This window comes from Trichoderma ghanense (assembly GCF_004382785.1).
Source record: "Trichoderma ghanense strain CCMA-1212 chromosome Unknown scaffold_12, whole genome shotgun sequence".
In the NCBI taxonomy this organism is placed as follows: Eukaryota; Fungi; Ascomycota; class Sordariomycetes; order Hypocreales; family Hypocreaceae; genus Trichoderma; species Trichoderma ghanense.
Window position 1 is genome coordinate 262,411 of NW_027395675.1, and position 14,861 is coordinate 277,271.

The 14,861-nt window shown below is 55.6% G+C and overlaps 5 protein-coding genes across 5 annotated transcripts; 3 read left to right on the top strand and 2 right to left on the bottom strand.

The window, feature by feature from the left end:
* Positions 1-437: 437 nt before the first annotated feature.
* On the bottom strand, positions 438-3,160 carry CCMA1212_008449 (Transcriptional activator somA; the record flags this gene model as incomplete). Its single annotated transcript, XM_073705581.1, has 5 exons — positions 438-596; positions 663-971; positions 1,025-2,306; positions 2,383-2,570; positions 2,663-3,160. 5 exons carry the CDS (start codon positions 3,158-3,160, stop codon positions 438-440), a joined length of 2,436 nt encoding a protein of 811 aa, XP_073555935.1.
* An 846-nt stretch (positions 3,161-4,006) lies between these two features.
* CCMA1212_008450 (uncharacterized protein) lies at positions 4,007-4,549 on the top strand (the record flags this gene model as incomplete). The annotated part of the gene is made up of 1 exon (XM_073705582.1): positions 4,007-4,549. One exon carries the CDS (start codon positions 4,007-4,009, stop codon positions 4,547-4,549), a length of 543 nt encoding a protein of 180 aa, XP_073555840.1.
* Positions 4,550-5,934: 1,385 nt separating this feature from the next.
* On the bottom strand, positions 5,935-6,685 carry CCMA1212_008451 (Trafficking protein particle complex subunit BET3; the record flags this gene model as incomplete). Its single annotated transcript, XM_073705583.1, has 4 exons — positions 5,935-6,246; positions 6,310-6,532; positions 6,591-6,599; positions 6,651-6,685. 4 exons carry the CDS (start codon positions 6,683-6,685, stop codon positions 5,935-5,937), a joined length of 579 nt encoding a protein of 192 aa, XP_073555839.1.
* Positions 6,686-7,101: 416 nt separating this feature from the next.
* CCMA1212_008452 (Pre-mRNA-splicing factor cwf17) lies at positions 7,102-8,338 on the top strand (the record flags this gene model as incomplete). Its single annotated transcript, XM_073705584.1, has 4 exons — positions 7,102-7,242; positions 7,293-7,419; positions 7,478-8,233; positions 8,289-8,338. 4 exons carry the CDS (start codon positions 7,102-7,104, stop codon positions 8,336-8,338), a joined length of 1,074 nt encoding a protein of 357 aa, XP_073555838.1.
* A 2,125-nt stretch (positions 8,339-10,463) lies between these two features.
* On the top strand, positions 10,464-11,626 carry CCMA1212_008453 (uncharacterized protein; the record flags this gene model as incomplete). The annotated part of the gene is made up of 3 exons (XM_073705585.1): positions 10,464-10,998; positions 11,059-11,348; positions 11,405-11,626. The coding sequence occupies 3 exons, from the start codon at positions 10,464-10,466 to the stop codon at positions 11,624-11,626; spliced, it is 1,047 nt and encodes a 348-aa protein (XP_073555837.1).
* Between the last annotated feature and the right edge of the window lie 3,235 nt (positions 11,627-14,861).

Consider the following 14,861-nt stretch of genomic DNA (forward strand, 5'->3'; position numbering starts at 1 on the left):
AAAAAAACCGGCCCAAGACATCTCCGACAGAAAAAGCATGGGAAACATTTGACGTGGACTACTTGAAGAAAACGACAGAGAAAAAAAAAGAGCAAAATACAAAAAGGGGGGGAAAAGAGGGGTAGAAACGAAAGGATCATGGTGAAAAGAAAATTGAAGAAAGAAAAAAGTCAAATCAACCCTCAGGGACAAACATCTCTCTGTTCTTCTTTTTTTTTGTGCCCGTTTCAAACCATCAAAAGTGAAAAAGACCCTGGGGAAAGAAACCGGATCGCCGCATGACCATTGATATAATTAATCCACCTCAACGCCGTAGTCGAATGATGCCAGATTAGAGAGATAGACCCTGGAAACCATAAAGCAAAAAACGTTAAAACGCAAAAGCTCGAAAAGCTGCCGACCCATCGTAGACTGCACTGTTCAAATGCAGGCTTTCCCTACTCCGCGCTGATCTCGCCCCCCTCCATCCCTGGGTATGAGCCGTTAAAGTCAAACGGCTCGTTGTTACCGTCGCCGTCGTTCAAGAACGAGTCAAAGTCAAAGTCATTCAAAACATTATCCGAGTGCAGCGGGTTGGCCAGCTCCATGGCAAAGTCCTGCGGGTGAATGTTAGTCTACCTGACTCCAGACAAAAGGGGGGTGAAACAGTGGACATGACATACCGTCATCGCAAAGTTGTCCATGCCCAGGCCGTTATTCTGAGCAAGGTCGTGCGTGGGCTGAGGCACGGGAGCGGCTTGAGGGGGGACCGGCGCGCTGGCCGCGGCTGTCGGGGCGGGGATTCCTGTCGTCGCCGCCGCAGCAGTTGCGTTGGGCCCGGGGCCTCCGCCCTGGGCGTTCTTAAAGGCCGCGCTGACAACGGGCGTGATGGGAGTCGCGGGTGCTGCCGCGTCGGGCTCGGCGCCGTTCTCCGCCGACGCGGCAGTGGCGTTGTTGAGGTTCTGGTTGGACTTCTTCTGCGCGGCGGTTCGCTATAAGATCCGTCAGATTGCAAAATGGGGGCTGTCTGGGGTGCAGCTCTTACCTTGTCCTTGGCATTCTTGGTGTCCTTCTTCTTGGGCGCCGCCTTGTTCGCCTGGCTAGGCGTGGGAGGTGCTGCCGCAGCCTGCTGGGGCGACGCGGTTGTCCGGTTGTTTGCGTTGGCCGCCGCGGCTGCTGGCGCCGAGGGGGGAGGCATCGACCGCTGCTGCGGAGTTCCCTGGACCTGCTGGCCCTGCTGCTGCATGCCCTGCGGTACCATCTGGCCGTTCATGCCCGGCTGCCACTGTTGCGGGTTGCCCTGGGCGCCCTGCTGTTGCCGGGCGGCCATCATCTGCGCGTTCATGGGGCCGTTGAATGGCTGGCCTGGGTGCGAGCTGGGCGGGCGCATGCCGTTCATCTGGGCCTGCGCCATGTTGCCGTCCACTCCCTTGTAGAAGTGAGGCGCCATGTTGACGTCCACGTGGTTGCCCAGGAAGTTCATGGCGTTGGGGGACTCGCGCGACTGGCCGCCGTCAGGGACCGGCGAGGGGATGCCCGAGTTGTTCATCTGGGGGGTGCCGCGCTTCATCTGCTCCGCCGGGTTGGGGGAAGCGCCGGTCCTCATTGCCTGGGGCGATGTGTCGGGGAAGCCCGGTCCGTTGGGGCCGGGCGCGGCTTGCTGGCCGTCTCGGGGCATCATGTCGCTCTGCTCCTGGCGGGCCATCATCAGACGCTTCTTATTCTGCTGCTCAAGCAACATGAGCTGCATCTGGTAGTCTTGCAGAGCATGGTTGCTGCCCGGAGCAGTCGCCTGAGGGCCGCCGGGTCCTTGTCGCATACCGCCGGGGCCGTTCATCTCGGGGTTGTAGAAGGCGCCCAGGGAGTTGCCGTCGGGTCCCTGGGGCATCATCGGCGAGCTCTGGTTCTGAGGGCCGCTCACGCCGGGGATCTGCTTGTTGCCAATCTGGTTGCCGTGGTGCTGCTGGAGGTTGTGAGAGTAAGTGGCAATCGACTTTTGCTGGGCGGCTGGCGGCGTGTTGGCAAAGTTCTGCATCTGCTGGGGGTTGAGCTGGGCAGGGTTGATGCCGTTGGCGGCGAGAACCTGCTGAGCGTTGGCCACATTGCCCATCTGCGGACCGGGCATGCCTTGGCCAGGGCGGCCGTTTGCCATCATGACACCGGGCTGGTTGCCGTTGAACGGACCGCCCTCGATGCGTGGGCGCTTGGAAGGAGACGGCGCGTTCTCCCCTGACGCGGGAGAAGTTGGCCGCTCACGGTTGCCGTCCATACCGGAAGGATCTCGCTGCATCTGGTTCTGCTTTGCTTGAAGCATCTGCATTTGTGGGCTGAAGAGGAGAGAAAAGTCACATCAGTTACGAGGCTCTGGAGGTCAATGCCGCGCCCACATTCTTCGCTGCTTACTTTTGATTGTTGGCCATGGCTGCCCGAGCCAGGTTGTTCTTGTTCATGCCCATTGCCATGGGGTTGTTTTGCATGTTCCTCATGAACTGCGCCTGCGCCTGGTACTGCTGCTGCGCCGCTAGATCAGGGCGCATTTGACGTAACAGCTCTTGTTGCTGAGTCTGCTTCATCCGCTGTTGCTGCTGCGGCTCTTGATTAGCAAGCATATTCCCCCTCAAGCGCGACAACGACGGAAGATGTGACGAGAATAATTCATGCAACAGGCATCTATGTTTCGTACCTGGGTGTGCTGGACATATTGCTGCACCATGGTGCTTCCGCCCTTACCGCCGCGGGCAGTGTAAATGTCCCAGAAGACACAGAACCACTCGTAGAGGAAGGATGTGTCGGAGGCTGGCATGGGCAGCTTGGGCGGAGGTAGATCGTCGGGCAGTTTGGAGTCGCCGTCGTCCTTGGAATCCGTGTCCATGGGGTCATCAACACCGTTCATGCCATTGCCGTTTTCGCGACGGCCAGCAGCCTCCTTGTTGACATTGACCTGCTGATCGCTGTTGAGAAGCGAGCGGGCACAGTCGTACATCTGATGTCTGAGGAAGTACTCGTAGATGTATGTGTTGAGTACGCCCCGCTGGTTCTCGTTGGCCTGCTGCTGTTGTCGTGCGGCAGCCGCCGCGGCGATCTGGGGGCCCATTGCGCCGTTGTTCATCATGGGCATCGGTGCGCTGCCAACTGGGCCGCCCATGGGGTTCATGTTTGCCATTCCAACGTTGGGATTCATGGCGTTGGAGGAGGGAAGAAGATTGCGGAGAGGTGTGATCGGGAGGAGATAACTCCAATATATGAGACGAAATAAGAAAGGAAAAAAAAAAAAAAAAAAAAAAAAAAAAAACCAAATCAAGCTCGAGCCCTCGTCAGGCGATGGCGCTTCCCTGCAGTTGACTTTCCGGCCCGCGCTTGTCTCGCCAGGATGATTTTGCTCAGATCATTGCATNAAAAAAAAAAAAAAAAAAAAAAAAAAAAAAAAAAAAAAAAAAACTGAGGCGTGGGTTGGGTTGGGTAAAGTATGTTCTTATCAAAGTTTTCCTTGTAAGCCACTGATGTCTCGCCGCGCGAAATCCCGAAGGCTAGCCAGTGTTGGCAGAGGTCCTGAGCCCCAAGCGAAGACAAGAGGCGAGGGCGCAGTTCAATCTATCGCGATCCGCGTCGGACCAAGTGGCTGAACTGTTGGGAGCTGAAAGACGCGCTCGTCGAGGCCTGGCGATGGGCGAAAAGTGGTGATGGTAAGCGATGGTGGTCAGTGATGGCGAAGGATGTCAGAAAAAAAATACCAGCGGCTGGAGTCGCGGAGCAGCGATGCTTGCCGCACTTGCTGCAGAAGTGCGGTTGCGTTCAACTGCCGGGCGAGGCAGAGAGGCTGCGGAGATGGAGGATGGAGGAGAGAGAGCCGAGAGGTCGGGTTGAGTAGGGCCTCTTGGTCTGGGGGCTGGGAGATCAGATTGCAGTGCGGCGCACCACGGTGAGTTTGAGGCCTTGTAGCGGTGCTGCGTACCTACACCGGCAGCGCGGGAACACAGCACAAGCACAGCACCGCACCGGCAGAGCAGCAGCGCTTCCGTACGTATCGATGGCGGCGGGTCGGAAGGGCAAAACAAAGAGAGTTCGGGGCGCGGCCGAGTGGCTTGGGAAGATGCTCGCCCGCTGCGATGAGGCTCGGCGACGGCTCAGCAGAGCAGAGCTGAGCAGAGGCAGAGCAGTGCGGTGCAGCTCGACAAGAGAAGGCGGCGGCAGCGACAGCGACAGCGCCAGCGGCAGAAGGTCTCGAGGTCGTCCAGGCTGTGAGGGTCAGCTCTCGCGCTGGGCCGTGGAGACAAATGTCGCGATGGACATCAGATTAGGCTGTGGAGGTAGTGAAAGGTCAGGCAAGGTGCAAGTTAATCGAATCGAGTCGATGGTGGTGCGCAGACGCGAGCTCATACAGTACGGCGACGTCGCGGGCGGGAAAAGGAGTGTGGCGGTTGCGGCCGTGTGCGGGGATGGCTCGCACGGTACAGCCGCGTCCCTTTGGGTGCGCCAAGGTGCGCGTAGCCTCGCCGTGTCTCGCCCGTTCGCTGCGCTTTGTCTCGCCTTGCCTTGCGCTGGGGCTGGTGCCGCCGCACGGTACGGTTAAGGCGCGGGCGCGAGATGGCACAGTGCGCGGGGACGGGCGGCGAAAAAAGTTATTCGGGTGCGCATAAACTGGCGGGCTGCTTCGGGGGCTTTGGCGATCCCAGTATGAGGGACCGGCATCTTGGTGCCTGCGTATGCGTCAGACTAGGTGCGTACTTTTGGGTCTGCGGCGGATGTTGGCGCCTGAGGCACGAAGCCGTGGTCTGTGCGGGCCTGTGTGACAGCCACGCTAACGAGACCGCTGAGGTAATTGCGACAGCATCTTGAGCATGCGTATTAGTATGAGTATTGCTCGAGGTGCTTCACTTGTTGCTGCTGAATGAATTATAGAGCTGCTCGTGAAGCTGCTCTTACCATCATGAGGCATGCTGCTATTCACATGTGCAATTTGAAGAGCCGTCAATGCAACTGGAGCAACAGCCAGAGCTCTGCATTGAGCGCTGTCGCAATGCCGTGTTCGGCGCTGATTTGGAATTGGGTGTAGACCGACCTGGAACCAAACTCCAAGCTGTCAATTGCAAACTGCACAGGGCTGCGCTCTCACGGCTCCCGCGTCTCGCCAGCTGCTATGCAGTAAACCCCTCCCAATCCGAGGCCGTCGGTCATGTGCGCCGACTGGAGCAAACAAACTCCCAACGCCAAACCCTGGCTTGGCTCCGCGCATCCTCGTCCTCACTGCCCGGCGACTCCATCCTTCCATGTGTCTTCCCGTGTGCCGTCAGTGAATCTCCAGCTGTCACGGCTACTTTAATGTATCTCATCGGCTCGTGACGTGATTGCTCATACCACGTACAACGCGAGCTCTGGCGCTGGGCCAGTCGTTGACCATTGCTTTGAATCACTCCACAGTCTGAGTGGGCTGATTCATGGAGATCAGGCAGGCCTGCTGAGTTAGTTCCCGTCTTGGGCGAGCTTCAGTCTGCCGTTTTTTTTATCAGCAGACATCAAGCTTAAATTCTGCGTAGTCTATGTTTATGCGGTTGGGTGCTGGTAAAGGTTCATAGTGACCAAATAAATAGTGTGATATTAGTAGATGCTACACAACGAGCAGGGCAGCTTTGTCTCGTCCCCGCGTGCGCTCATGGTATCCCTGGTCTAGTTCAGCTGGTCCGGCTTTGACAGAGGCGCCCATCTATTCATCCCCTGCCTGTGCATCTAGATGTATATCCACAGGATTACGGAGCGTTTGGCTGCATGCGTCTGCATTGAATCGAGACGGCTCGGCTCGATCTATGGGTATATCCCGCCTTTTGTTTCCTCAACGACCTGTCCGGATCAATTGTCGCTGTCGTGATCATCGTCTACTGCCAACTGGCTTCATGTCTCGGACCGTCGGCTGCTTATTCTGGCCAACATTTGTCTTTTCCATACAGTAGGTCACCTGTTTCAGTCATCTTCCGGCGGCAGCTCGTCGTCAATGTATCGTATCAGGGTCACCCGCATCTCCGTAGTGTCATTGCCCCTGAGGACATCGCTGATAAAGTGCGCCTCCACCTGCATCTGGACCATTTCCAGGGCGCCTCTCAACACTCCGCAAAGGATGTTGGAGTACCACAGCTCGTTCTGCGCCCGTCCATCGTCCGGTAGCTCGACAAAGTCGGCAAAGGGGTTTTCGTCGAATACCAAAGAGAAGGAATTGTTGTCGGCCGTCCAGTTCGTCACTTGCGGTGTGATGTTGAGGAAGATTTTGAAGCCCACCTAGAGAGATCGGACGACGGATTAGCACAAGCCCAGCATGAAGCCGATGACATGCACCCCTACCCTCGAAATCATGTCTGCCGTTTCGCGAAAGTTGGAGCAGCGCTTCATCGTGTTCGACTTGGCCAAGTAGTCCTCGATGAGCCGCAGCCCAATGTTGTAACCCATCTTGTCGAGCTGTCGGTTGACCTCGGGATAGTCGTCTTCGAAATCCTTACATAGCTGTGCGACGATGGTTCCGTACGTCAAAGTGACTAGCTCGGCGTTCACCTTGTCAATCCGCGTTCTAGCAATGCGATGCGATTAGACGGATGTGCTGCTTCGTCAAGTAACGGCAATCTTACTTCCAGATCCTGCATATCTGTTAGAACAGCGTCAGGCGCATCCTCATCGTTGGAACATACTCTTCCCCAATGCGGGACGCCTTGCTAGCTGCCATCGCGGCAGTGGTTCTGGCTTCGAGGGGCGGAGAGGCGCCCTGAAGCAGTAGAAACCGGCTGTATGGTTGCTGTGACCGAGAAGTGAGCAGCGAGTATGGCAGATGAGATCTGTAGCTTCACAATCGGCCAATCTGATATGGAGGAGGGAGTCGGAGGTTGCGATTCGGTGGCATGTCGCAGCTCAGCTTAGGCGTGGGGTACGGAGTGACCTGGCCGGTGATTGACAACGAGGAACATCGACGGGCCGAGAGCCAATAGGAGGGCGACTCTGGCGACGCCCAAGTTCGCAACTTTCAAGCCTCGCGATCGCGACACGGCAAATCTCCAGCAGCTCCTGCTTCGACCATTCTCAATCGTTTGATAATTTTGCGCAGCTTAAAACCTTGCACAATCACAATTCCTCGGACTCATCACCATGTCGGCCGAAAAGCGCCCTGCGGACGACGATCCCAACGATCCCAGCTTCTCCCAGTCGCTGGTGAAGAGACAGAATGTCAACGCCTCAGAGGGAGCGCTCGCTCGACTCAATGCATCCAGCAATGCATTGGTACAAACTGTAAGGCGATGGAGATGGTCTTTTTGGACTGCAGCTGACGGTACATTCAGGCACCGAGGACGAGCGGGCTCCAGGCTCCGGTCATGGAGCTGACGGGACACTCTGGGGAGATTTTCGCTGCCAAGTTTGACCCGACGGGCAACCTGATTGCCTCCGGATCGATGGATCGAAGTATAAGTACGAAGATGCCATACCTTTGGGGTGTATAAGGTCGAGCTCTACTGATGCTGGACAGTGCTCTGGAGGACGTACGGAGACTGCGAAAACTACGGCGTGCTCAATGGCCACAAAGGAGCTGTCCTGGACCTGCAATGGTCGCGCGACTCGGAGATTCTATACTCTGCCTCGGCCGATATGCATCTTGCCAGCTGGGACCTCACCTCCGGCACGCGAATACGAAGATACATCGGACACGAAGAGATTATCAATTCCTTGGACATTAGCAAGCGAGGCGAGGAGATGTTGGTGAGCGGGAGTGACGATTCGACGATTGGGATCTGGGATCCGCGAACAAAGAATGCCGTTGACTACATCGAGACCGAGTTTCCCATCACAGCTGTTGCCATCTCACAAGCCGGCAACGAGATTTACACTGGTGGCATAGACAACGACATCCGAGTATGGGATCTGAGAAAGAAGGCAGTGGTGTACTCGTTGCTAGGCCACACAGACACCATCACGTCGCTGCGGGTATCGCCCGACTCCCAGTCTCTGCTGTCCTATTCGATGGACACGACGGCGAGGACGTGGGACATTCGTCCGTTTGCGCCAACGGAGAGGCATATCCGGACCTTTGACGGAGCTACAACGGGAGTGGAACAGAACCTGCTGCGTGCCAGCTGGGACTCGGAAGGCAAGAAGGTTGCGGCAGCTTCGGGCGACGGCACAGTGGTGATTTGGTCTGCCCAGACCGGCAAGCTGATGTACAAGCTGCCGGGCCACAGAGGGACGGTCAACTGCGCAGAGTTTTCGCCGGGCAAGGATCCTATCTGTAAGTTGACGCCTGTGCTCTTCTTGGTGAGATGTTGTCTGACACGGATTGCTAGTGCTCTCCGCCTCATCGGACCGTACGATGCTTCTCGGCGAGCTGAAATGAGAGGAGAATGATGGTCGCCCACAATCACTGGGCTTCCTAGGACTAGGAGCACTGGCTGTGGTACTGCTGGGCGCATTTGACGAGGGCCATTGAAGCACCCCGACCGCAGCTTAAAGGACCTCTTGCGCCAACAAAGTCTCTATACTCGCCTCTAAGGCGCCTGGCTTCGTCTTCTCAAGGCGCAACTAGCCACTCGGGTTAGAGGCCTCACATATACCATGGCCACCTCAGACATTTGCCGGCATACTCGGGGCCGGATCCTCCGCGTTAGCGAGTGAAACATCTCGAAGGAGGAAGAAAAGGAAAAGCAAAGCTATAGCGATATTGGCGTCATGTTCTTATTAGTACAAACGGCTATGCCGGGAGTCGGGGCAAAATACAGAAGCAGGGGTGCAGACAGGGCGAGCATTAATCACTGCGTCGCTCGTCGACAGATATTGTTGCAAAAACGCTTTCTTTGATGCAATTGATGATGCGAGTGAAATAAGGAAAGGCATGGCGACTTCTTTTTCACACCGAAGCCACGAAATTCTTCCATGCAGTTTGTGTCTTGTAGTCTGTTCTTGGAGGTACATTTACGTTAGTAATAAGCGCCGCTGGAGTACGCGAAACGTTTGTCCTGTAACGCTGACCAGCACCCGGACGCGAGGCATGCCGGACCCTGGCAACCCACGTTTCTTATTCCTGCGTGAATGGCTGAATCGTCTGCTCGCTGCAAGACAGAGTGACCCGACTGCTCAAGCTGTCAACGATCAGCTCGATGCTAGCGGTGGTGGCAATCCACTCGGGGCGCTCCACAGCAAGAAACCTGGAGACGAAAGAGGCCCTCTAACCTTCGCCAATCTGCCCTGCTGCTGCGACTACGCATCACCCAGGTATTATGAGCGCCAGCCTCTTCGCGTCCTCTGGCTTTCCAGACGGGCATCAAACAATCGGCGCCCACTCGCGAAACGTTCAATTTCTCCAGGGAGCGACGCCGGACCGTGTCAGGCGCATCCATTGGTGGCGGAGCTGCGTAGGCTGAAACACGGCCTCTTTTTTTTGTTTCTGCTTGCCCTCTTCCCTCTTCATGTTGTTTGTGAGTTCCTGGAACGCCAGCAGCCCCTGGTTTTGGGCCACCCCCTGCACAGCCACTCGGGATCCGGATCAATCAACGATGAGGCCCTTTTTTCTCTTTGGGGGGGGGAGATGACGACCACTTGTATGAGTGCAAGTATTACTAGTCCGCAGCACGGAGGTTTGGCGGTGGTGGGAGGTAGCATTTGATACTGGCGATGTTGGTTTGATACACGGTGGCGGGGGGGCCTGGATGGACAAGGAACAGGACGGGATGGGCGACACGACACGAGCCGGCCAGAAAATCATGGTTTCTCTCTTTTTGCTTTGCCCTGCCCTGCCCTGGTCTCCCTCCTCGTGCTTGCCCTCATTCTTCCTTTTCAAAGAGGTGGATGCGCGCAGGGCGGCTCTTCCGTCTTACACGTCCAGTCTGTGTGGTGTGTGTGTGTGTCTGCACGGATTCTCGCAACGCCTGTGCTTCGTCGGTAGTTCCAGCTGGTCTCTGGATCGGGGTGTTGCTTGCTTTCTGTTGGTTTCCATTCGCCTTTCCTTCTTACCTTTACTTTCTCGCTTCTCTGTTTCCTGCTTCTCTTCTTGGCCTGTGTCTCTCCATGTATTGATCGCGAGACGTCCAGCCTTTTCCTTTGCAGTTGTCTCTTCTTCCCTTCTCCTTGCCTTCCTTTCCTTCTATCAATTGATTCCCTTGCTTCCTCCCGCCTATTCGTCCTATCCAGAGCTTCAGTTTTCGACCTCTCTTCTCTCTGCTCTCCAGCTCTCACGCACACTCGCTCTCGCTACGTTTCTCTCTGTCCCTTTTCTTCTTCCCTTCGCGCGTTGAGCAGGCTCTCACACCCTCGGTATTCTCGACTACTACTTTCCATCTTTCTTTGATATCCAACCAAATCGACATCCACTCATTGATTTCCGATCCTCTGTTTTTATCCGACGTCACACGAATTTTCCAACAAAGTTGCGGCTGTGCCGCGACAGAACCGCAAGGGAACACACCATCACCTACCAACTTCCAGCTCTCATGATTACAAAAAAGCAAATAACCGAATAAATCAACATGTCAGACCGAAGCATGGAGCAGCTCCGGAGCGAGCTTCTGAGAAGAGCGCGAGGCGAGGGACAGCCCAACGCTGTGAACGACCAAATTCTGGCCTCGCGTCGACAGACCATTATGCGAGAAATGAACACGAGCCGAACGTTTCCCCGACGGCTCTTGTTGCCCAGCCTGGCCCGGGGACGTAGGAGGGCGTCCGACGAAGAGGCTGCTCTCGAGAGCCCAAAGACACCTGTTGTGCCGACGAGACGAACGAACCAGCTGGCTCCGTTCCGATTGAGCCTGCATCCTCGCTCTGCACCTGGAGATGCTTTGCCAGCTCCTCAGCCGGCTGTCTTGGCGGGATCGAACACGAATGATGCGCATGTGGCATCGACGACAGTCTACGCGTCGAGGGACTCGCGGCGGCGGGCAGAAAAGAAGAGAAAGCCAAAGCGCTTCTTGTTCTGCTTCCCGTTTATCAAGTCGCGACATGTGCGGGCGCAGCTGGCGGTTTGCTTCGTGGCTGCCGTGTTCCTTTTATCGCTGCTGGCAGTGTGTAAGTATAGACCGGATATGGAGGATGAAAGTCGTCTAGATATGCTGACATTGGCCTTAGACCTGGGTCTGACCCTGACAAAACACGTCGTGATTGGCGAGCTGAACATTATGTTGATTATGATTATCCTACTGGCAGCCGTCTTCTTCAGCTACACCCTCATCCGGCTGTGGCTCATCATTCATCGTGGAGACCCGCCAGATGTTCCGAGGGCCGTCGACCCGCGCGGATATGCCATTCCCCGCAATCCCATCCGCGTGGTTATGGTCCAGGACGAGGAGGCTGCGGGCGTTGAGAGCGAGACAATGGCGATGAAGCCGCCTGCCTACGGACTGTGGCGGGAGAGTGTGGTATGTACAGGTTGATCTCACAATAGGTCCCAGAGCCGAGCTGACTTCATCTCCAGCGCGTGGACCCCAACCGCTTCTTCTGGCAACGTAACGACGCTGCCGAGCCCGCTCCTCCTCAGCCGGCAACCGGACCAAGGCCGCCTTCTTACGCTTCTGATGACGGAGTATCCTACGTGGTTGACGCGGTGCCTCGCTCTATTGCTCCGTCGGCAGAGGGCGAGCAGCAGCCGGTACATCCCTCGGAACGGGGGCGGGCTGGCCAGCCACCTCCGAACTGAAAGTGAGAGAAGCAGTGATTCAATGTCTCGGGTTATGTTTCGCAACCCTGGTGTTTCTCGGAAGGTCAATGGTATGCAAACACGGGAGTATTTGTACATGGGGTGGTGTACAGGGCAGGTCAGGGCGGCGAATTGTATATTGCCGGCCGTGCAAGGCGTTGGTGGTGATATAGAATGCCGGCAGCAGGTCTATGGATTTCAAATGCAATGGCAGTTTCTCGCAATGTCTCTTGCCTTAACGTCCTCTCGCTCGAAGGGCTGATACGCTGTGGATGGAGTTCATCAACATACTGCTTTCCGCACAGCTGGGCGTGCATGCATTTGACCGTCACACTTGGGCCACTTTTCCCAGGGACGTGCGTGTCTTGGCTTCTTTGAACCTTGCCAGCCTCCTTGTCGAGGCGTCTGGTCGAGAACTGGGCCTGTTTCCCTTTCCCGGCGGGTGACGGCGCCGTGATTGGCTGCCAGGTGCATGCAGAGCGTGGAAATTGCATGTAACCTGGTGATGCAGGCTGAAGAATTAATCCAGTGCCTCGGTGTTTGTAGGTGATGGGGGGCTTGTCGTGGATGCTGGCAAGCCGGATAAATGATGGCTTCGTGGCTTAGGTACTACTAACTACTTGTAATTGCCTGGCTGCCTTCTACAAACGATGGAGTGCTCGCTGGGATTTGCTGGGACTTTGGTACGTTGTAGGCATGTGTAATTACAAGAGGGTGTTGATGCCTCAAAGGGTAAGCTCCGTTGTTACATAGGCTACTCTGTACGAAGCTCGTCGGCGTTATTTTCGTTCTTGAAGCGAGTATCCCGGGTCCTGGCTCCTGGGCCTGCATCACATTTGATTGGATCCGACATTTGAGATGGGTTCGTCACACAAAAAGACTGCCTGGAGGATGTGGCTCTAGGGGTTGCCACCAGCATCGGGTTATGGGGATGCTGAATAAATGATCTGTAAGGGCAGAATGGGCGGGATGATACCCAAGGCAAGATGGCACACTGTTGCATCGCGTCAGGGCACTTGATCTTTTTTCTCTTCAGTATGTTGTGATTGATTTCTGGCATGACCATACAGATGTCTGGGACACGTTGGCTGACCCTTGTATGAGTACGAGTACGTGAGAGGGAGAGAGTGTGTGTGTGCTTAGAAACGAACCACGAGATCGCATTGAATGAATACATGGACTTTTGAAAAGGTGGAGGAGGAGGTGAGTTGGTGGGAGTTCTCCAGCTAAACCGGATGGAGAAGGACGGGGTACGGGGGGATACTTTTGTTTCGGGAGGGACTTTGGCTTGAGGTTTGCGGTGTTTTTTGGGGACTGAATGTTGGGTTGAGATGATGCTGATGTCGACGTCAATGCGTTGGTGCGGCTTGAGATGGGATGAAAATCAAACAGTGGTTATAGAGATATAATTGCCACGATGGATATGTTGTATTGATGTCTTTTACGTGTTCTGGCAAGGAAAATGATTCCATGATTGCCCTCGGCTTGATGCCAATCCCTCGCAATATTGGTTGTACCTTGCAGGTACTACTAGGTATCGAGGCATCAGACAGCAGTCTGGTGGCGAAACCAGCCAGTAACCCCTCACGGTAGTGGGGCCCTGCTGGAGCGGGAAGGGCCCTGCAGCGCTGCAGTGAGACAGTGCCAGTGGTCGAACTGCCCAGCGAGCTTACAGGGAGGCGATGCCCCCGGAGAGCCGCTGAGTGGACGAACCGCAGCACCGACAGCCTGCAAGTCGCGCACGCACTAGTCCCGGAGTGGCACTATGCGCTTCTGCCCACCCACCACCTTTCTGCTTCGTGCATGCGGACCTGCAAATTGCTGGAGAAATCGAACCACGATCAAATCACAGTGCAGCTATTGAAGAGGCCAGGTTTTATTTTCTATTTGATTTTTTTTTCTTCTGTCCCCTTGCCGCCGCCGCCGCCTGCCTTGCTCGCCTGTTCGCCGTTCGCCGTTCGCCCAGCTCCACTTGCCTATTTTTTCCACTTGGGCTCGCTCTTACTCATTTTCCCCTTCGAGACTTTTTAATACTTTCTCCTCACGACAATTACGAAAATTTTTCCCCTTCCCATTTTCCCGGATCAACCTCAAGTCAAGTCTGTTGGTGGACGTCGCTGTCGTTCTCGCTGTTGTCGGAACTCTCTCAGGTCGCTGAACGCAGAATCGAGAATCATCCACGCCTCTTCCTCTTATACTTTTAACTTTTTCTTCCACAAGGTGTGTATCTGCCCTGTTTGCTTCCTTTTTCTGGCGGCCACAAAAGGCAGAGCCCCTCTGCGGAAGGTCTGCTTCGCTGCGGCGGAATCCGAGTATGCCATCGTCCAGGTCAAAGTTCAGCCCGCGGATCCAAAATGGCATCGTCAGTTCCTCAACTATGTTACTTTATCCATCGGACTACAATGACGGAAGAATTGGGGGCTATTGCCGGTGACTTTCCATCTTCCGTGGCGGTTGCTCGGTGCATGGTTTTTGGGGAGCGACGAATCAGCGCTTTGTGCGACACGACCCACGCGATGCGACTCCGATTCCAATTCGCGGTTCGATCCGAGGCTTGATATATCTTTGCGCCTATTCAGGTGCTTGAGCGCACTTCTTCGATGAGACGGAGCTGCGTTCTCAGCATGCCACGGATCCTTCAGCTTATGGTTGGGGGGGAAATCTCTGCATCATTTGTGGTGGTTGGTGCCGTCTACGCCTCGACTCAGCAAAAGGGCTGGAAACTGCTGGCTTCTCCGCTGTTCATGGCTTGACCGTTGCCCGTTTCTGCAACGATCAAATGCGCCTCACCCACTGGAATTGTGTCATTCATCTCGATTGGCGCCGAAACACCTCGTGGTATTGGACTTGCCTTTGTGCCGAGCCGCTCGCAAAGCCTCTCTCTGGCCAGACCATCGTCACCTTGGCCTACGCCTTCATCCAGCGAACGAACGCCCCGACTGCGCTTGCGCTATTTCGCCCATGGCTGTCGCTTTGTACTGCCGGGATCTTCTGCCCCAGATGCCCTGCCTGTTTTAGCGAGGGAATTAGTTGCATCCACGGCGTCGACAAAGCCCCGCGACTCATCGGTCCGCCACACGTACCTTGCCGCTCTGGAATCATCAACGTCCTCGCGACCTGAACTGGATAGCACGGCTGAACTTTGACTGGGCAATGGCATCTGGGCATTTTATTGATAAACTCAAGGCCTCCAACAAGGCCTTTGCAACTTCTCTACATCTGCTAACCCTCACAA